We start from the raw sequence: 22,826 nt of genomic DNA on the forward strand, positions 1-22,826 counted from the left end.
TTTTAAAAATTATTTGCACTGCATTTAAATACGATTTAAACTCGATTTCTAGAACAATGTTAATATTGACGGCGCAGAGATGGAACGGGAATACGAAACATCTAGTTGGGCCATCATATGATTCCCGATCCCTCCGCTGGAGCCAGTGCCTCTGTGCGTTTCGTGGGGTGTCCCTAAATTTATGTACATGGGTGGTACTTCTAAGAAATAAAATACTCGTTCGCCTAACAATAACGGTGAGTTTGAGTGTCGGTAGGTGTAAGTAGAATACAATAGATCCGTTCCGGCCCGCCGATCCTACTACGAGTAGAAGGTCAGCACACTCGTCTGGTTGCCGCGCACAAAAAGGAAGGGCGGCATGTCCCGACTCAGGCTCTCCAGCCAGGCCATATAGAGCGGTGCGGATACGATGTTCTTCCGGGGCATCGGCATGGTCATGACCACCAGATCCGACTTGGTCGACTGCTCCCGCAGGTATTCCCGCAGGCGGAGGTATCGATTCGTCTTGTCCTGCACCGCCAGCAGATCGTCGTCCGTTATGAGGGCTATAAAATATAGTTAAACGAATTAATAAATAATATAAAAAATACCACTTATTTATTATTATTTAAAAAAGTTATGCCTATATCTTTATAATTTTTTTTCTTTGTGTAGTATCAATATAGGACTCACCATCATCTTCATTGAGAGTCGCCCTGCTGCTGTTGCCGTTTTCACCCTCCTTTTCGGTCACCACAAAGTCCTTGATCAGCTCGTTGAAGAACTGCGTCGATGTCTCCAGTGGTTTCTTCGTAATATCCGGAATGAGCGTCAGATCTGAGTAGTCAATTCGGAATTTGGAGAGCAAACTGGCCATGGAGCGCTGTTCAAACTCCAACTCGGAATTTTTATTAGCCAGAGCATAAACCCTGCGGGTGGAAAAAGTAGAATAACTTGCTTTATTATTCTGTACAAAACAGCATTGCTGATGGCTGCATTGTAAATTTTATACAGCGAAATGTATATTTTAAATTAATTTTTTTTCATTTACGGTTGAATATTAATCGTTAAATTTGTTGTATTACTTACTAGTTCGTAATGCAAAAATAATGGGCTTAACAATTTGGGTATTTCAACAGGATGCAGAGCTCATACCAAATTAAGTCTATATTTTATATATTTTATATATATTTTACACAAAATGCGCTCATTTCGGGTTGACTCCGGAAGGCAACATATATTTTAATTTGAATACAAAGATGTTGCTCGCCTTGTAATAGCTATGTACTTTGTTTATTTTTTTCTGCTTAATATGCAGTTCAAAGCCTATAAGTCAAATTACCAGGAAGACTAGAGTTTTACATTGAAAAAAAAGCCTTATTAAGGATTCCGTAGAAATGGTATTGTAAAAATTAAATGGAATACAAATATAAAAAAGGCCCTGAAGCATTTGCTACTTGCTACTTTCGACTTGGCGACCTTGAGATAATAATCAGAAAATCAGCTCTCGAATGTGGAGCACATGGCTGGATGGAATTTCCCGGGAGAAAATTACCGGCTGTAAGCTGCTCGTTAGCCAGAAGCCCAACGATAAAGTACACAACAATTTCGCGGTGATTCGCGATATGCTCACCTCAATTTGCACGACTGCCAGGTGCGCCGGGTGCTGATGATGTAGGGCAGCAGGAGGGTGAGGCCTCCGTCGTCGTAGAGCCACCAGACATCGATGACGGCGTGGCTGCGCTTCCTGGTGAACTGGGTGAGGTCGGCCAGGACCTCCTTGGGCAGCTCCACCCCACCAGGACCCCTGTACAGGGAGGCGGGGTCGTCGTGCTTCAGCTTCGATTTCCGCAGCGAATTGCCCTACAGGATACAAGGCTCATTAATGCAACGCTTAATAAAAGAATTCCACAATTACCACTAAATTTGCCGACTTGGCGTCCAAAGGATCGGGCATGCCGGAAACATCCTTCGATTGATTGCCCGCTATGAAGGATAGGTCACTCGTGCTGGAGGCTAAATGTGAAAATGAAAAGTACAAGTTAAGTTAAAGTAGGAAACGCCACCTCTGCTACAGCAAAATCATTACATTCCGAACATGCACAGACAACAAACAATGCAGCATCAGATTTTTCATTTTCCGGCTCTATATATATTCAAAACAAACCACGGACCCCTTGGGCCACCATGTGGGGTTGTCCCAAATTGGATAACCCAAAACGACAGCAGCCGACCAGCCGGACTTTTTGTGTGTGAACAAAATTTAAAATTCAAATTTACGAGCATTGCATTAATTTTCGGGCCGCATATTGCCGGAAAAAGGTTTGAAACGCGCACAGATGTCGAACGGATCCTGCTGCCTACTGGCATCCCGGAGGACCTCCAACTTGGCATTAGATTGAGGTTAGTTTGCCTGTTAAGTGTCGCCAATTTGCTGAAAACTTTACGGCTTGATTGCGTAACAAGGCAACATGCAGCAGCCGACATGCGTGGTAGTGAACTTTTGTGCCCATTCGTATTCATATTTACCTACTGGGAGCCTACAACAACTTCACATTCCATTCAAGTAAGGTACTTTAAGACACGCTATTTTATCAAAAACACAACTTCACCTGCACCTGGCCACGAGCGCATTCGCCGCAGGCTCTGCTTGAATCGCACTGCGGTTCGGATTTCCCAGAAGACACGAAAGTACCCATATAATTGCAGAAAACGGTTGATTTGGTTTGGGACTTGCTTTCGGGGCAAGTCTGTAGGGTGGACCTCTGTTTTGGATTGGATATAGGCTCCTCGCAAATTTATTTTAGGTTTATACTAAAATAACTTAGACTGAGTTTGGTTTGGCTGAGCAAAAGATAGCTGGTTATTTGGTCGCAGTAGTGGTTTTTAAAATTAATTTGTACCCCTAACTATTTAAAAACATCTGTAAAAATTGATTTTGAAAAAAAATAGCATTTAAATCTTGTTTATAAACGATATCGCCTATAAAATATTGTTAACTTCGAATCAGTATTTATATCACAGATAAAAAATGTAGTAATATTGATTTCTACCTTCACTCGATTTCTATTTTCAAATTAAATACTGATATTTAATATTTTTTGCTTTGGTTATTATGTTTTTGTATTTAATTTGTACCCTTCCTCACTCACAGTAGGTCCACCCTAGGGTTGTCCTCTACCATTTCACCCAGCATGCTACTCACATTTGACTATCTTCAGGCTGTTCTGCTCGCTGTGGACCAACTGGTTGCGGTTTCGGTCCTCTACGAGATTGCAATTGTGGTGCAGAAGGTGCATTTGGGTGGGTGGTGGTTAGGCAGGTGCGATTTAAGGGGTACAACGAGAGAGAGAGAGAGAGACATGCAAAATATACAATCAGAATTATAGTTGTTTGTTATAAAAACAGTTCCCTTCGGTCGTAACGGACTCCTGTTCCTTACCTTGCGATACATTTCGGCTAAGCGAGTCAATGCTGCCACCCAAACCATTCCGGGCACTACTATCGACAGCCTGCAAATCCCCGGAGCTCTCATTCGGTTGCAGGGTCCTTGGCACATCGGAGATGGTCCTCCAACCATCCTGGGAGCCCAACAGCTGCGAACAGTCCAGACCCTGGGGCACTCGCAGTATGGCCACCGAAAGGTACATGTCCAGTGCCTTGTGCATCACATTGAAGTACTGATCCAGTTCCTTGTGATCGCAGGTCTGCCAGTCAGTCTTGTAGCCCATCAGGATAATGTTCGGCTTAAGCTTTCCGATACCAGAGGCCTGCATCAGAGCTCGAGTCCCCGATTCGAAGTCCTCGCCATCAACCAGGGCATAGAAACCCTTGACACGATGTTTGCGGAACCAATTGCCCGCCCTCTCCTGCAGATATGTCCGGTATTTCTGGGAACTGGAACCCCTGAGGACATGCCCACAAACCATCAGCGATAGGTTCTTCGTGAGCATGTAGGCCAGGTCGACGAGAACGGGTCGAGTATTTGGTAAGCCCGAAAGAACCAGAATCTGCGGCCTGTAGTTCTTCACATGCTCCTCCACATTGTTTAACTGCTGCACCGACATCAGGGCATTCTTGTACGTCTGAGCCTGCGTAGTGGAGCCCCAGTTCACATCCGGCTTCCGGTAGGCCACGATTAAGTACAGAGCCAGCACCGCGGCGAAGGTGATGAGGGCGGTGGCCCACGAGATGAGGAACATGACGGCCACGCAGAGAATGGAGCCCAGCAGGCTCAGCCACATGTTGTAATACTAAAATGTACGAAACAATAGGTTCAGACAATGCGTTCTTAAAAATTTTTCAAGTTTGGTTTGGGCTTCCTTGGATCAAATTCACGTCTTTACAGAAACCAACACGGCACTTAGAATATGTGGTAAAAACTTGAGTGCTGTAGATTTACTTATTTGGGCACTGCATTTACTTTTCGAATTTTAGCCTCATTTTATGTATGTAAAAATAATCTGAACTGGCTCACCTTAAAGGTTGGTCGCCAGCCCACCGGCTTGGCCAGACTGGCATGGAAAGTACTGAAGTTGATCAACATGTAGGCGGCCAAGAAAAAGTTCGAGATGAGCGGGGCAATCAGGTTCAGCTCTCCAATCAATATAAAGCTAAGGAAAAAAATTAAATTTTAAAGAAAAATATTATATTTTTCTCAATTTTCCCGCTAAAGCATTGCACATCTTGCTTTTACATTCCAAAAATTGTTATCCGCTTATAATAAAGTTAAGTTAAACGAATATAACACCCTGAATAATCAACTTACGCTGAGGCAATGATGAAGGTTAGTACGTAACCACGAACTGGCTCATTGTTCTTGCCATAGCCCTTGGCGAACCAAACAATCTTCGGGTACAGCTCATCCTTGCACAAAGCCTGCAGGAAAAACACACTTATATAAATTGAATCTCAGCCAACAATGTCGATTATTTTACCTGAAAAACCTTTGGTGCCGAGACCAAACTGGCCAACGCAGAGGATAACGTGGCAGCATAGCAACCGGCGTAAATCAACGGACCGAAGCCAGAAACCAACTCAATTACCTGAAAGGAGTTCTGCAGACCAAAACTGCATTCACCTGGGCAACGGAAAGACATTTCAATTGCAATTTTAAGTTTAATTAGCTTTGAAAATAAATCCATTACCTGGCTGGCAGTCGAGGAATGCAAAGGAGCCATTAACTACATCTGTCAGATTGCCGGTGGCATCACGAGCCACTGTGGCGCCGCACTGAAGGACCATTATCAAATAAGTTCCTGTGGTAATGACAATAGCCAGTATGGTGCCTTTGGGAATGGATTTTTGGGGATCCTTTAAAAAAATAGATTTAAGTAAGAGCTTATAGGTCTTAACTAACATGTAAACTAACCTTCAGATCTCCCGAGATATTAGCTCCCGCCAAAATACCCGTAGCTGCTGGGAAGAAAATGGCAAAGACCGAGAAGAAATCGTGCTGAATACCACTGCTCTTCTCCTGGCGATAGTCGGCAAACAGGTTATTTTTAAACACAGTAGCTGTAGGAAAAATACAAAAGGTTATTGCCAAAGTCCCCTATAATTAATTCTCCTCACCATTGTAACCCAAGAAACCCTTGGCCAGTTCCAAATCGCTCTTTGGTCCGATAAAGCTTCCAATGACAAAGTCGCCAATGGCCACAAGCAGGATAATAAGTAGTCCGATTTGGGCCTAATCAAAAAGGAACTGTGTGCATAACTACTTGTTAGTGTTGATATTACGCATACGCACCTTGGCCTCCCATTCCATGCCGACGACCACAATAATCAGGAGCAACAGGATGGTTATACAACCTATGATGCGTACGTCCTGAACGCCGGCATCGACGATTTTCCAATCGAAAGTCGTCATCATGGCCAACATGGACTCGCAGAAGCCGACCACATACATGGCACAAGCAACCGCATTCGCCAGGGAGAAAATCAAACCGATGGAGCCACCGAACTCCGGCCCCAAAGACCGGGATATCATGTAGTAGGTACCACCTAGGCGAGTGTGTCAAAACCACTTAGACCATTTAAAAGCGACCACCTGGAGGTGGGAATGTGGACTCACCTCCCTTGATGACACCATTAGTGCTTATCGCCGACATCGACAAGGCCGTGATGGTCGTGACAGCCGTGGTTGTCAGTATTAATACGAAGCCCTCGATGACGCCCGCCTGACCCACCACCCAGCTGAGGCGCAGGAACAGCATCACGCCCCAGATGTTCAGCAGGCAGCGGACGAGCACACCTTTGATCCAGCCGAATTTCAAGACCCCATTCAGGAGTCCCGACTCCGGGTCCTGATTACGCGTCAAGCTGTGCGTGTTCTGAGTTCGTGCAGAGAGAGAAAATATATGCTATTTATTGCCACATTATTATTACAACGCAAATATCGTACAATTTATAACCCCAATAAAATTCTTACGTTTTCCCATAATGTCTTTATATCAAGCCTACCCTGAAGATATTTTTGAAAAATATCTACAAATATATTTAATAGCCTACAATTTAACACCGTATTACAAACTATAATAAAGATAGTTTTAGATATTATTTTTAAAAATATTAAGTTTAATTTGACTTTTAATTTAGGTATCTTATTATTAATTGTAATAGATTTAAGCCATAGCCAAAAAATGTTATCATACATTTTTACAAATACGTAAATGCAAAACGGCAATATATAGAAGTGGTTCCATCTACAGCCATAAAATATGGAACTGAAATTATACGACTCAATTTAACAGAATTATTTTCCGTGTACCAGTGGGCGTAAAGGGCAAAGGGTAGAGTGCTCCTGAGAAAATTTCAATAAAGCTGTCTAGTGTTGATAAATGATTTGGCGAGCAACCTGAAGCTACCTGCAGTAGGTGGGGTAAATATCTCACTTTTCTGTTGGGACATTTTAGGTCGGGAGCTTTTAAATTTAAAGGGCTCTTTCAATGTCAAACAAAAAGAAATCCCGCTGAAAACAGATGACTTGAGCTATAAGGAATTCTTGGAAACCGTCGCATTCCCGCAGTCATGGCATTATTAATAGATTATTCATACGCCCCCGAGGCTGCGGCACCCGTTGAGCCAATTGAACTCCTGAACTTTGCACTCTTAACGAGACCCCTTCTTAATTGCTTATTATTTGTGCAGGCGGCCCGAGTGACATTGAGAGAGCTCTTTTCATAGTATTTCGGACATGACACTTAATTACCAAGCAGTGTTCATCATTTTATCTGGAAGCCAGACTCATATTATATGTCAGTGTTATTGTGCAATGCATCAATTTCCCAATAGACCTTCAGATGCTGCAGCTTAAAGCAATTTATTTTCTCTTATTGACAGTCATTTGCTCAGCCAATTGTGAAGCGAAAACATAGACAATTAGTACAAAAAGTGTGGAAATCAATTAGGGCCAATTGGTGGCACTGCACTGTGGTCTTTTGGAATAGAAAAGTTTTCGAAATGATTCATATCGCACGGGCTTAGAAGTCAAATGGAAAGTCAATGGACTTGTCAGATTTAACAGCCGCATAGTCGAATTTAATCGCTTAAGTCTGCCGAAGTTGTTCTATTTTTGGTTTTTGGAATACATTTAGTAAAAGCGTGAGCCCCCACCGCATGAATTGCAGTTGACAGGCAATTTCCCAGGGATTTCCCAGGCTGCAGTGCCAACGACCGCCCAATTTGATTCCTGAAGGCACTCGCAGTCACGCTCATGTGCCCCCGCGACAAAAATGGCAAATGGCAATTGGCTTTCTGGCTTTCCTTCTGAGCCGGGGTGACACTTGCCGGCGAAGAATTGAAACTGCCGGGTTCGGGTCACTTCTCGGGTTAAGGGTATTGAATTTTTCAAATTTTCATGGGGGCGTCGAGTAAGCGTAAATTCAAATTTGACATTCACTGCGACGACGGCGGTTTCGCCTGCGAATCGTAAAGCATTTATGGGTCCTGTGTGAAATTGTAATTTGTGGCCCTTGAGGATCCTGCGGTGTGTTTACGACCCAAACGTTAATTTTCATTTAGTTCACCCGATCCTGAGTGGAGTGTAGTGGCATGGAAATGGAACTCACCTTCCCCACCAGCGTGGCATTGTGCAGCTCGTCGAGCGTTGGACGGTAGGCCGCCTGGATGGACATCATGTTGCGGTAGTTGTCCAAACGGGGCAGCGCCTCTCGGGTGAAGTGCCTGCGGAGGAGCGGGGAAATTAATTTCGCACATTCGACAGCGAAGCAGAGGATACACAGAGAAAAAATTTGGAAAGTTAAGAAACCATTAATTTCAAGAAGGTCCTTAATGATGGCATATCAGTGTGAAGTAAGGTGATTGTACTTTCAGAAAGACTTTAGTAGATAGACTTCTTTAAAAATTGTAAAACTAATTCTTTTGAAATATTCTTAGCGAGACAATAATAAAATTCAAAAAATTTATTTTGTTATGGGACTATATTAATTCGATTTTTTTCGGCATTTTAATAAGTGTGGTGTAGAAATATTTTAAGGATATTAAAAAGATAATACGAAAACCTGCTAATATTGAATTATATATTTGTATCTTGTAATTTGTTAGGAAAAAGAGAGTAATTAAAAAATAATCCCAATAAATAACGCAAAAAAAGGTAGGCATTACTGATTTTTCTCTGTGTAACTAGGTTGGGAGCAATGCGAACTGACCGGAAACTTTTACCATATTTTGTGTCGTACTCGTTGTCCAGCAGCTCGCGCTCCTCCTGCGAGTCGTTCGACTCGTCGGACTCCTCATTCTGGGGGTCCACCTGAAAGCGGGTCGTCGTCTGAAGATCCTTGAACCTCGACGGCTTATCCTTGTCGCGGAAACTGCTTTTGATGGATTGCCTGTGATTCCAAAAGAGAAAGAGAGACTATAAGAATGCTCATTATTTTTATGTCACATACCAGCCCAACTGCCTTTGAGTTGCCTATGGATACCACTTTAATTGGAACCCGACCAAAAGGTTCAGATTTGATTTAAAAGGACAAACGACTCGGCACAGTCACTGGCTGTCACAGGGATCCAATTTTAAATCCACAGCCAATAACTTTCATTATCAGGCAATTCAGTTCAACGAAATTCAATTGAATTTATTTCGATTTAGTTCGCTTTGGCCCTCAAACACAACTTGCACTTTCTGATTGCCGCCCATTGTGCCGGGTCCCCAGATGATTCCCGCCAGTATGCCATAGAGCAGACGGCCCCAGGACACGCCCACGCGCCTAGAAGGGCGTTCAACTCCCCTAACTCCCCGTTTTTAACCGATAATGTATTGCATGAGCGCGTTTCTGACATCCTGACACCCTGACACCCTGCTGGTTGCACCCGCTAATGGAGTGGAGCTCAAACGCCCATGTTTTCAGAATATCAGAATTTTAAATAATCGCTAAGTTATTGTTTTCAGGAAATATCATTAAATTACTAAAGCGGAACGCAACTCAAATTTAGAAATAAAAATAAAAATACTGTTAAATGTGGTAATTATGTAGATATGCAAGCATTCAAACAGGTAGTAAATTTGTAATGTATAAGGCGACACTGCAATAAAGTTTAAAACTCACAGATAATTTATTTGTTTAAGCGAAATTTATGTATTTTTTATGTGTACTTGAATGCAAATTACTCCAACTGTAAAGCACTAACATTTTAGACACAGTTAATTTAAGGATATTACATTTTCATCTTGATCTTAGAACCCGCGATTGGTGTATTTTCACTTAAGGCTGTTAATATGGATAAACTCGTTTTTTGAACTATAACAAACTAGTAAATCAAAAAGTATCCTGTAGTCGAGCTTAAAATCGTTCAAGCTCCTGCCAACGTACCAAAATCTCTTGCTCAATGGCCTCAAGATATTTATATGATATATGTGTGCCCTGTTCCCAGCGAAACAATTTATGGCCGGCATGTCTGCTTGGATTTTCGCTTGCTTGGCAGCCGCGAACGTGAAGCGCACTCAAAATGATGATCCTGTCGATAGTATGTCAATGAGATTGATTTAATTTGCGAGGCGGCCGTGTGGGGTGGTTAGGCAGCCGAGGAAAATTCAGGAATTAATTATAAACCTGGGAGGGCGAAGGCAGTCATCGCTTTAAACTGAAGCGGACCCTTAAGTAGGCTTATCATTAATTTATGCAGGAACTCCCTGCTCGCTGCCAATTTGAGCCGATTAAAAGGAATTTTTTTTAGGAACCGTTTTCCTCGTAATCGAAATTCAGTTGGCTGCTAAGGATGTGGGGAGCCATAAACGGGGCCATAATATTTTCATGAGCCTCATTACCATAACTTGGTTGGAACTTTGGCAGACATCGTCGTAAAGGCACGGCGACATATCGAACCGAATATTTAATAGTTGGCAGAAAAAGAAAGACACAAAGAATTCCCCGTCGACATTCCCGGGACTATGGAAATTGCCTGTCCACTGGGGAACACAAGCGTAAATGATGGTTATTACTATGGTCTGTGATTGGTGTTATTGTTTGATTCCTGCAGGCGAGTGTTGAACCTTTTGCAGACGAGTGTTGAACCTGCCGCCTCAGGTCGGCAAACCTTGGCGAAGGTTTGATAGATACGAATGGTCCGATGTGGCATTCAACAGGGTTTAATCAATTTTTGAATGATATCACTCGAAAGTGATGGGGTGAAAACTAAAATTGCAGCCAATGTGGCGTGAATGATTAACCGGCAACTGGTTGAGCTGGTATGTTGGCATTTTACAATCCAGTTACTTGGGTTTTCCTCTCCCATATCAATCTCATCTGCATTTTCCATTATATTGCACAGGAATAATGTTCAGGCTCGTCCCTGCTAACTTGGTAATTCATTCAAAGGTCCCTTCTGCTATGGTAGCTATAATTCTCCAGGCTCTTTCAGGCATTCCGCTTTTCCTTTGGCACGGCATCCTTTGTGACCGGATGGAACAAGGGCGGAATGTTAACGCCATAATTAAGCGAGGACAAAATATAGGAGGCGACAAAAGCAATCCTTGTTTGATGAAACACTAAACAATTACCAGAAAATGAAAAATTCAAGAAATTTCCATTCTACGCCACAATAGACAAAGGAAAAGGTCGGATAGGACACGGTCCCAAAACCGCAGCCGTTTTAAACTTATACTGCACTCGGGAAAAAGGATTAAACTAATAAAGCATCGATTTTCTGTATGCCTATATTGAAAACTTGAAATAATAATAACCATAACCCAAAAAGCTCTATAACTTCTGTTTTTAAATATTGTTGAAATACTATTTTAAGATATTGATATACACAATAAGAATTACCAAATCAAATACTAATATGTAGTATTTATGTTTATCTATAAATATCAAAGTCAAGAATGCTTATTAAAAATATTTAAGGGCTTGTCAAATAAATTTTAAAATGCTGCTACATTAATTTTGTCATTACCAACTTATTCGAGGGACTTTCTTTGAGTGCTTTGCTGTTCTGCCGTTTGACCCCTGACCCCTGACCCAGCCTCTGACTCACCTCTGCTGCCTGGGCTGGTGTTGGTTGAGCATTTGTGTCGCATCGAATGTGTCGTCCTCGAGCAGCTCGCCCTCGGCGTTTGTGAGCCGGCGATAGACCTCGTGCGGCCCATCGTCCGCGTGTCCTCCTTGTCCATGTCCGTGTCCTTGCCCGGCTCCTGCTCCTGCTCCTGCTCCTCCTCCTGATCCTGGGCCATCCGAGCCCTGTGACTTGCGACTGTTGCCATTGACCGGATTCACTTGAAACCTGTTAGGGGGCCGGTCGGCGGCCGAGCCCAACTCGAAGGAGATTGTGTCGGACATCTGGGGGCCCTAGTTTGTTTGCCTGGTGTTTTCGGTGGTTTCGCTTCTCGTCCTCGTCCTCGCCCCGGGAAGATTTCGCCGAGCAGCTTTGCTTATGCGGTTTCCGTGTGCGGGTCGCAAACTTTTCGGAGCCTATTCAATCGACCCATCCACTCGTTGGCTAATTGTATATGTATAGGTATTCCGGGAAAGCGCAATCAGGACATCCGTTACTGCCGGTTAAAGTGGCACTCGCCCAGCGCTTAAAGCTATCTGTAAAGAGGAGAACAGAGCAAAGAAAGTCCCATAAATCAAGATGAATTGGAATACCATCAAAAGGTTCAGAATTCGCTGAATCAGTGAGTGTGGCAAAAGCGAAAAGGTTTTTTATTCTCATAAAAACACTCGATTATGCAGTAGGAGGTTCGTGTTTGTTGGCCGCCGACCCAAGCATACACAATTAAACATAGTTTTGTAATCCTTGTCCTTTTTTTTTTTGGTTGCTCTTCTTAAGGACACTGAAATGAAAACATTTTCTTGTTATCGCCAACAAAGGAAAATACAAGAGTAAGCGTGTTTTCCAAGTTGTCTGAAGTTTTGCTCGTCTGCCCGTGGCCAGATGACGAGAATCCCAGAACCTTTTGGTTGGCCATTTGGAGAAAAAACAGCTGAATGTTTATTTATCCACATCGATGTTTGAATATCCTGCCGCAACAAATATATTCGCTCGATAAAGCAAACAATCAATCATTTGTGCCATTTTTTTAATTTGGCAGTAAACACAAATCAGGTATTATGAAAATGAAAAATGTTAGAACTGAATCTAATTTGCATTTATTTGCTTATAGTAAATTAAGTGTGCATGGAAATAAATGTCCATTTTATAAGGAGCAAAATAAATTGCAAATCAAATTAAATCAAAAACCTTTGGAACCTTTTGGAATGCCACGACGTACAAAATATTTTATTACACTGTTGGATTTAAGTAATCAAATGATTTCAGACTACCTATCAAATTCATATTTCAAGTGACATATATTTTTTTGGGGACTTCAAAGTTCATCGAAAGTTCACGCGATTTTATTGCCTGTAGCCATGTGATATATCGACTTTCGCCAACTTGAGTGTGACGAAATCCGAGAAATTCGCGCTGGCATTCCTGTGAGGTAATAAAAGACCTCTACTCGAAACGATTAAGGCGATACAATGCAGCGAGTGCCGCCCAACTAAAAATAGCCCCAACTCAAATTGATGCAAATTAATCATGATTAGTCGGCCGATGTGGTTGCCAGGTGGAAGAATGTTTCATGGGAATCCCTTTCGCGACACCTGGCGCCTTGTTGAAATGGAGAAAGGGTAATTGGGGAGGGGGAAAAGCGGAAACGGAAGTGACTTAGAAGTTGCGTGAACTGTCGACAATTTGTCACAGTTTTCCCCGCTGGACTGCATGTGCCGTTTTATGGGTCAAGTTGAGAGCGACAAGTGCGAAAGGCAAACAAAGGCGGACAATTACCATAACAAAACGCCCAAATGGCATAATGGAAAACTCAAATAGTAGCGCAGAAAGAGACCGAGATAAGCTGCGAGAAAGAGATTGCCAAACGCTGGCTAATTACGCCAATTACGACATTTTTACTCGAAAATTGTGGGAACTTTGCTCAGCTGGGCAGCGTACGAATTTGCACGAATTTATTGCGGCAATTAAGATCTTAATTCAATGAACCCGCTCCCTGTGGAAAAACAGATGTCAGATGACAGTTGACAGGCATCCTGGGCAGGTGCAGCGAAACTTTTGGCCAGCTTATCAGCGTGAGACACAATGGCAACCCGTTGACCCTTCACCCCACGGCTGTGGACCGAAAAGCTGCAGATTCCAAACTTTTCCCAGGCGTCAGCTGTCCTTCGACAGATAGCAAACAAGTCCTTACCCTCTGGCAAGTATGCAGACAGAAATGCTGTTGTCTACAGCCAAATGAGTTATTTACCACGGGTAAAAATTTAGGTTCAAAATATCAGAAAGTGGCTGGAACTTTTCGACTATTCCGTGTTATTTAATTTTGACCTTGGACGTTACGCATCTTTGCTGTTAAATATCCAGCATGTAATGCACATCTATTAACAAACAGAACCGAAACCTCTTTAAGTTATTTTATTAGGTATCATTTTATTTAAGAATCTTCTTAAATTTTAGCCTTTTTGAACCTTATTTATAATCTATTATTTCATATTTTATATGATATTATAAATGGTTCATCTTGTTTTTGTTTATGATTTATGACTTCATCTCTGATTAATAGGCCATTTGTGGGGTTGGGTGTTGGAAAACCCCTGAAAATGAAGCATTTAGCAATCCATGGATTCGCAGGGACAAAGGAAACGCGTTGGTTGCTGTAAAAACGTATCGAAATAATAATTGTTGACAGTGCCACCGTCATTGGGGACCCAATTGTGATTGCCACTGCTGTTCCTCGTCGTTGGGAATTTTATTTGAAGCGGTACCCGCTTTGCTTTTCATTACTCAATTCCACGCCCATTCGCAATTCAATTGCCACAATAAAATACGATTTTTACAACGTCGGTGGTATTTGGCAACAATTGCATATAAAGCTTGTGTTCAACGCCCAGAGCTATACAGTCGAATTAAATGCTTAGATTTAATGGGCATTTCCGAAGGCTCCACCCGCGGAGTTCTCAACTCTTTGGCCGCATCAGCTGCAAAGTTGAACCCATCGAGGGATCTAACTTTGCAGACGAGTGTAATATTAAAGTTAAATAGAAGCGAGTGTTATTTATAAGGGCAAAAAGAGGTCATTAAATCACAAGTGCCTCGGTATTTTATTGCACGACCTCAATTACAAGATGCTCGGAGCAGCAAAAAGCAATGGCCATAAAACACTGGCTGGTCGTCAGCAAACTAAGAAGGACCTAATGACAGGACATCACATGTCACGTGTTAGTCGCCATTGGCCCGATATTGATATCAATCGTTTTTATGCCCTCCGATTTCCGATTTCCGAATCCCAAGCGGCAATCAGTGATGTGGCACGCACAAAAAACAAAACTTTCGGTCACCCAGCTGACTGACTGATGTCGGTAGTCGTTGTATCCGTTCATCAGTGGCTGACAGGAGGTCATCTGGCCCACGTATCCGTATATATTTCTAACAGATAGGCATCAAAGCGGCTTAACAAACCAAGACCCAAAAAAAAGCTGGAGGATGCGGAAAATCCGGAGCAACAAAGTGTCAAAAACACACAGCAGAAGTTGAGCAAGTCAAGCGTGCTGATCCGCATTGTATTACATTATTTTACGCCCACCGAAACGGGCAAATAAACTAGCAACTAGCCGGCAAGAAAAAATAAAACAAGAACAACTAAGCCAAGGAATGAGCAAAAAAATGTGGAAAAAATGCAAAGTAGCTGGGGCATGGAGAAGAAGGACACAAGGACTTCAGGACCCCAGGACCCAAGGGACGGAAGTTCACTTTAAGCCAAAAAATGCAAACTGTTTGGTAATAAACAAGAATGGAAGTCATTTTGGCAATCGGGCTAATTCTTTTGGCCCACATTTCATGCCGGCCCAAAGGGTTGTCGGGAATTCGCCTCGAGCGTCAACCGCTTAAGCGATTAAGGAGCTATGCGACTGACAGGCATTAAAGCATTAACGTCCGTGTTGTCAGCCCTGAGAAATGACACAACATTCCTCATCCCGCCCACGGGTTCTGGGATCCACGCACGGTTTAATGGCATCTTTGGGAAAAAATAACAACCTTGCCCTGAACTGTTTGCCAGGCTGATATAAATCCTTTCAGGCTGAGGACACAGATTCGTTCATACAAATGGTGTAACCTTCCCACTGCAACGTAATTTCATTAATTCAGATTTTTTAACATCCACATATTTCTGCTTTTGGTTTACATAATAATGTATGAATACTAACCTGATGATATTCTTATTACACCTTGTATAATAGTTCAGTTTTCGTGCGTATTCATTTTCGCATGTTAAATAAATATATTTTAAAGATTGAAAAATCAACAAATTTGATTTAACACGCTTTGTAGCATTGCAAAAGCTTTTTCTACTGTATTTAAACATGACCAAATTACCAAATTTAATCATTTTCTCAACTAATCGTCTTGAACATATTTGGCAAGTCAACATTTCACCTTACACATACAATTTACAATTTGTTACAATTTCGTTTGCCTCAGGCAAATTGTAAATGCTTTTGAAAATTTGGCTTACAAATAAAGAGGATTTCATCACGGACCAATTGATTCCTTACTCTGTCATGTTTGCGAAAGGCCAGCTACACAAGCATCGATAAATCGACAAATAAATATGAATAAATCCTAACCAAATATAATATAAATTCATTTAATCTGAGAAGCAACTGAATGAAAAATCTATGAAAATATTCCCAGAAATCTAACTGTCAAAAATATTTATTAAAGATTGCTTCGGTAGAAAACTATTTTTGCTAACCTGTAAGCCCTTTTTTGCTTTTTTCATTTACTATCTTTTTGTGGTATAGGTAAATCTATTTTTGGCAAACAGTTAAGGGAAATCAATTCACCTAAAATGCGGTTCGGAGTTCGTGATAAGACCTGTAGTGTAAGTTGTTCACCCCAAAACAAGTGCTCAAAAAAGTAGGTAAACAACAAGTGGCAAGTGAAATGCTTTAAATAAATAGAATAACAAAGAAAACCAAGTGTTCCGCCACAAGTTTTTCTTTTCTGCTCGAGAAAAGCGTGAAACAATAAAACGTAACAAGTTTGTGGGACACCGGGGATTGACCTCTCCCAATACAAAAAACCGGATCCGGGGACCAGGACAAGTTGCCCGTTGTGCGGCACACTTGCTTATTTATATCATATGGTTTTTCGGTTATAAATTTCAAATGAAAATAACCATAAATAATATTTCGCGGGCTTTTATGCCGCAAACAGAAGCCTCAGAAGTCGGACGGTACTCGTCGTAAGTGGGTAGGAGTGGTTCCGGATCTCAGGGTCTGTAAGTCTAAGGGGACGGCCGACGATGTTTTATGATTTAAACTCGTAAAGAGCATGGAACCAGCCAGTATTTACGACTCGGAAATGGAAATATCATGCCGTTTGGTAAGTACCCAACTGACTTTTGGACCCAAAAAAGATGGTTAGAGTGGGTCCACTGTTTTTATTTCGCCTCATTTGTGGCGGCATAAATTAAGTGCAAAAGCCCACGGACTTAAGAGCAAACACGGGACAAATCACACGCCAGACGGAAAAACAAAAGCTGCCGAATGGAAAAAAAGGTTAATAAAAATATATGGCAATTGCCAATGGTTTGGGTGATATTCCTTCCTCTATACGAGTATGTAAGCGCAGGAAAGAACAATTATTAAGGGCGAAAAGAGAACTGTTAATAAACACTTTTTCGCTATTCGCAGAAAAGAAAAGCTTTAACAGGGCCTGATTGGAATTTCAAGGTAGTCAGTCGTAAAGCAACCTACTCAAGAAACTAAAGGCAATTCGAAAAAATTCATTACGTATGAGTTGGCGATTGAATAAGGCTTCAAGGTTCCACATATTTATTATTATTTACTGCCTACAGCTTGACATTTTTAAGGACTATACCAATGCTTCATACCGCAATTATACAAAAAACGCGAATTCATCAGACAAAAACGCCCCAGCGGTTGATACTTTCAACACTGTACAGATGTGAATAAAGCAACCAAAATTTTTTTAGAATATATTATACCAATTTCCTACCCTTGGAAACCCGTAACTTGAATTGGGTGAGTAGCAGATGATCTGGGGAAATTCTGTTGAGCCAGCAAAATGATCCGAGATGTCGGTCCAAAATCGTGCTGATTGCTCAGTTTGTTTGCCAGCAACTTATTAAAGTAAGCACCTGCTACAGAGTTTCATGGCACAGCTAAATCGTAAACCCGGACCGCGTCTCATATGAATATTGTCGCCTAAACCGCTGCTTAATGACTCTGACCAAGTGTGCAATAAAAATGGATATGGGTCATGTGGCATGTGCCGGAGTGACTACCTTTAAGTCGTATCAATTCCCAGTGCATCACATGACACCCAGTTGTAAATAGTCGAAACCATGTTCAATGCAAATAAAATGCATGTTAGCATTCCATACCATCACTCTTCACATTATGCGATGGCATGTTCTAAGCTTAAGCACGTTCTGTAAGGATTTCAGCTCCAGATCTGGTTTAGTCTAGTATTTATGAAGCTTCCAACTGGTTGCTTCCGCAGGTAATTTAATTAGACTCAAATTAGCCAAATGTGTGATATTCAGAGATTGGCTCATAAGCCCGGTGTTAGGGAGAAAACTACAGAATAAAATAAGCCAAGTTAACACTTTCGGCAATTGCAAACTTGTGCTGAACGGGGAACTTCGAATGGCACGAAATCGAAGTGGACTTTGGGCCATTTGCACGTTCTTACTATTTGCATTGATTGGATAGTAAATCCCTGGGTAGCATAACTTTGACTGCCAATTAGCAAATTCTAAGCCCTCTAATCAGCAACTTTGCGGCCGTGCGAAACCCGTCTAAATATCAGGTATGCAAATCGAAATCAGCAAAAATTAGTTAGTAGGTAATATGCGAGGGAAATAAACTATTGATTTTTAAAGGCTTGTTCTGGGTAAATCAACTCAACTTTAAAATAACACTCAAGCAACCATGAAAAAAACGAGGAGTTCCTGGAACACTTAATCTTTTTGAGCTTCAAATACAACCCTCGGGGAATCCCAAAGATTTTTGGGGGCACGGCAGAAATAAGTTTATATAATCCAAATAATTTCACAGGTCATTGCACGGATTGTTAGAACCGGCGTCAGGATGATTCAGTCCGATTTCAAACACACTATTCAGCACTTGTTAGGCCCATCCTCCATCATTCCAAATCCATATATACCCAAGTACATATAGAATGGAAACAAAGCAAAATATGATAAATACGAGCCCAACAGACATGTGAAAATTCAAGTTTGTGGCCCTAAAAAACCAATAAGAATGCCAAAGCAAAACGGAGAGCCGAAAAGCGTTTACCTGGCCAATTGGCCATGGTATTCTGTTATTCCGTTCTGACCAAAAGCACAAAACGTTTGTTTCCGACTCTCAGAGCTGGAATTTAAATTTCTCGGAAGGGCCCCCCCAGTTCTAACCCATTTAGTGGCCATCAGGCAACATTAAAGCCAACTGGCTCTAATCTAAAATTTGTTTAATGCTAATGCACACTGGTTATTTCTGGCCCAGAGAAAAGAAAGGGCACGGTGGCTAATTTCAATTATGCGGCTATTTAATTTATGAATTCCATTCCAACGTCACAGCACTTTGATTAGCGGATTTCTTACGCAAAAGAATTTCGCTGGACAACCGACACACGCCCACGCAATCGCTATCGCGGCAGGAATCACTCGGCCAATTGCCATAAATCTTTATTAAAAGACTCTTTTTTTATGCAAAGACAAAAAGGCGAAAGGTGAAAATTGTCAACGGCGTGGCGACTGCACCGCTACTCGGTATTTTCGTGACTTGGCGCTGTGCTTTGCATAATTTCCAGAAGTAGAAGTACCCTCGCCACACATCACTCATATGAGCCCATTCTCATTCTTATTCTCGTTCTCATTCCCGTTCCCATTCACATTTCCAGTCCCATTTCCGCCGTGGACAATCATTTCTCAGTTCACTGGGAGAAATTCGATGGGTCTTTAAAGGCTTATCAAAATTATTAGCTCTTAGAGACAAGACCACTTGCATAGATATTACTAACTGAACTCAATATTCACTGCTCATATCTTTAACAAAAATTGTTTTCGAAATTCTATAGATCTTAAAAATTTTTTGCTTACACAATTACTTTTAATGATATTCAATATTCTTTTTTGTATTGCTCGTTCAATAACTCAGAAAACATGGGCAGCACTTTAGAAAAAACGTTTTCGAAAGAAAGCTAGTAATTTTCCGTAATATATACAAAGTTTTGATCATGTGCTTCTTGGGCAATTTTCTTGGTCTATGTTTATACATTTTTATGGCAGTTCGGATTTATTTTTTTTAACGATTAATTTATTGATTGATGAAGTCATTAAGATCATAGATAGACATAACATACATTTTGGAAAGTATTGAAATGTAACAGTTCAAATGTACTTATATTTTTAAGATATTTTTACCAATATTCTATTATTTTGCTTAACCCTCAAGAACCTAGAATATTTCATTGTTTTCAGTGCATCCCCGTCTAGTCACCAAATGGCATCCGTGCACTTTTTGGTCGACCGACTCGTCTAACCCGTGCACTCACTCGCTCTGTCAAGGTTCGCAAGGTCAATGATTTATTAGTTTATTAGTTGCGTTCCGTCTCTGTTGTGATCTGCGGTTCGTTGTCTTGCTTTCTCCGTACTTTTCGTACATTTCGTCTATTGTCCGTGGCTGACAGCCAAAGCTCTTGGATCAGGCGGCTTTAGCGCCAGTTGAGCCGCAAATCCGACCCCCAGGCCCCCGGCGCACCCACTGCCACAGTTCCACAGCCAGTCGAGAATCATTAAGAGGAGCAGTGACAATTTGAGTTGCATTTCCATTAGTCGGGCTGTGTCAATGGCTTGGCAAATGGACAAGTTAATCGGGGCATGTGTTCCATTCGCCTATATGCGCTGCGACAGCGGCCAGCTGAGCCCCGTGGAATCCAGTTCAGTTTTACATGCACACATATAAATATATACTCGAATGTATGGCAGAGCTGTTTATATAGGCCACGACCTTCAAATGCAACCCCATAAGAAATTTCGATCCTCAATCGAGGTTTCGGGGTGGAATAAGTGCTACCCCAGGTCCAGGACTTCTGTTGCTAGGCGCGATATTGAGCCATATACGAATGCAGCTGCATTTCAATCTAATGGGGTTTCTTTTCTGTTTGCGCAGGTTCAAAAGTTATGCAATCAGATCATTGAGTAGGAAAATTATTTCACAAGCCAGGGGTTTTTTGATTGATATCGAAGCAAGATTTCGCACTTAAAAAACTAAGCAACCCTATTTCCAACATTTCTGTTGCTAAGCACTTTGTTTGTCCCAACAAATATCAAATTCTTAAGGATAATTAAGGACTTGAAAGGTCACAATCTTAGTCATGATATAAAATGACTCCAAACTGTTTACATTTCAGAAATTTAAGAAAGTGTTTTCGATATTTTCCGAGTTGTTTAAGTACTTTGCTTTTTTATTCATTGAACGACTTTAATGTCTCTTTAGTTTTATGGATTTTAATTTATTTAGGCTTTAAGTGGTGCTTCTCCTAAATGCACACACATTGTTCGTTGTTTACTTTCACTCTGATATGCACTTTCAAGAGCACTTATTATTGTTTTCCTCTTTTAAATTATTCAAATAGATTTCATAAGGCACTTGAAAAAAACATTTTTCTTTGAAGACGTAATAAAAACAATTTGAATAACTTACAAAAGAGCGTCAAGTAAAACACTAGGCCATTTTTAAAGATTTTAAAGAGCGCAAAATAATAAGATTTAAAATACTTTCTTATTTACAGCCGTTTAAAGAAGTTGAGAAATTCTTTTGATTTTAATGTTAGTAATTTATTAAAGTTTTTTATTTAAAAAAGGAAACAGAAAGCATTTTAAGTGTGATACTAGATTTCCTTTGGATTATCAAAACAACCCAAGACAAGAAAAACTTTTGGTTTTACATATCTGAAAACGTAACCCGATAAGCGAATGCTTCCTAACAAATGACAACTGACCGCAATCCCAGCCGGATGATTCTACATCTTAAAGCGCCTTCCAGATTGTCGTCATAGAATTTCAAAAGACGGACGACTGCACCGATGAATTATTACCCTACTTAGTGCCACAAGTGTATGGAGATGAACAAGAGCACTTGCCAAAGATAGACGAGACCGGACCCGGAAAACTGGTAATGCCTTTCAAGTTCAAGTGCATGGCACTCACTTACAGAGATGCTGGAAAATGGATTTAAGTGCGTTTCCCGGTAACATTAAGAACCCGGGGAAAAGCGGTTCGGTAAAACAACAGACCAGCTTAAGTCACCTTCTGAGAACTATTTTATGAAAAAATGATAAAGTGGCGAGCAATCGGAAACGGTAGAATTTTAAGATTTTTTCTAAAAGCTTTCATAATTAAATTTACTGCGGGTGGGGGAGGTTATTAAATTTCTGGAGGGAGCATAGACAAAAGAGACCACTAGCACAAAGCGAGATACACAAAGGCAACACAGCTGGCCGAAAAACCGCAGAAAAAGTGAAAAGAATTTTAAGGAATACATTTTACCGCTTTGCAAACTCACCGATACCGAAAAATTAATATCCAACTGGCAGGTAATTAATACATTTTTTTCTCTGAGAACCGCCTGAAGTTTAAGCACTTTTCACTAAAACACACTTTATTGCTGTTTGGTAAATATTTACCCGCGCCAGCGAAAATCGAAAACCAAGTACACTTATGGACTGGGCATACAAGTAATTATTATATTATCAGCTCTGGGACGGAACCCATGAGCTGCAAGTACTTGATATTCGGGTAACTTCCCCAAAACGAGCCACAAGACCCTCAAGTACTTTTGCACCGAGACAACAAATTGTTTTTCTCAGAAGGGCACTTCATTGGCTTTCACTCACTCACAATTGCTGTTGCATTTGCATTTAAATCGATGTTCCGCTTTCTCGCACTGCAAAACGCTTTTTCGAGCTAATTAATTGTGTTCCAGTAGGATGAACAGCATAGGATGGGGTTTCCTAGGTGGGGCAGGCAGATACCAAAACTGTGTTTTGTATCTCTGGGATACTTTTTACACTTTTGTATCTTGCACACTTGAGCACTTGCCTAAAGAGGTCTGTTTCGAAAATAAATATCCAGAACCGAAAATAAACGAGTGTTTACTTCGAGACGATCGATGGATGTTTCTTGGGTTCAAGACGTGGCAGCAGATCCACAGCGAATCCCAACCGCACGTGCAGAGAGTCGAATGCCGAATGGCACACAAAATACTGACGACGACTGACTGAGGTAATCTCGGCCCGCGATCGCC

The 22,826-nt window shown here is 41.4% G+C and overlaps 1 protein-coding gene across 10 annotated transcripts; it reads right to left on the reverse strand.

The window, feature by feature from the left end:
- LOC119552934 (solute carrier family 12 member 1) lies at positions 1 to 22,782 on the reverse strand. 10 transcript variants are annotated; one of them, XM_037862883.1, is made up of 19 exons: positions 22,417 to 22,782; positions 11,473 to 12,026; positions 8,649 to 8,828; positions 8,049 to 8,163; positions 6,053 to 6,311; positions 5,729 to 5,982; positions 5,554 to 5,668; positions 5,351 to 5,496; positions 5,127 to 5,292; positions 4,917 to 5,059; positions 4,748 to 4,857; positions 4,457 to 4,592; positions 3,422 to 4,232; positions 3,185 to 3,244; positions 2,592 to 2,639; positions 1,901 to 1,995; positions 1,613 to 1,842; positions 673 to 908; positions 1 to 545 (listed from the first exon to the last, which is right to left on the reverse strand). In XM_037862883.1, the coding sequence occupies exons 2-19, from the start codon at positions 11,772 to 11,774 to the stop codon at positions 301 to 303; spliced, it is 3,651 nt and encodes a 1,216-aa protein (XP_037718811.1). In that variant the 5' UTR covers positions 11,775 to 12,026; positions 22,417 to 22,782; the 3' UTR covers positions 1 to 300. The 10 variants fall into 10 exon arrangements, with proteins under 10 accessions (XP_037718811.1, XP_037718813.1, XP_037718810.1 ...); XM_037862879.1 differs by having other exon boundaries at positions 301 to 545; positions 1,898 to 1,995; positions 22,421 to 22,782; XM_037862878.1 differs by having other exon boundaries at positions 301 to 545; positions 1,898 to 1,995.
- Between the last annotated feature and the right edge of the window lie 44 nt (positions 22,783 to 22,826).

This window comes from Drosophila subpulchrella, chromosome 3L (assembly GCF_014743375.2).
Source record: "Drosophila subpulchrella strain 33 F10 #4 breed RU33 chromosome 3L, RU_Dsub_v1.1 Primary Assembly, whole genome shotgun sequence".
Lineage (NCBI taxonomy): Eukaryota > Metazoa > Arthropoda > Insecta > Diptera > Drosophilidae > Drosophila > Drosophila subpulchrella.

Coding starts and splice junctions, on each gene's coding strand:
- LOC119552934 (XM_037862882.1), bottom strand. CDS start 11,774: ATGTCCGACACAATCTCCTTCGAGTTGGGCTCGGCCGCCGACCGGCCC. Junction 5,669..5,728: donor GCATGGAATGGGAGGCCAAG/GTGCGTATGCGT, acceptor CTTTTTGATTAG/GCCCAAATCGGACTACTTAT. Junction 5,497..5,553: donor GGGTTTCTTGGGTTACAATG/GTGAGGAGAATT, acceptor TTTTTCCTACAG/CTACTGTGTTTAAAAATAAC.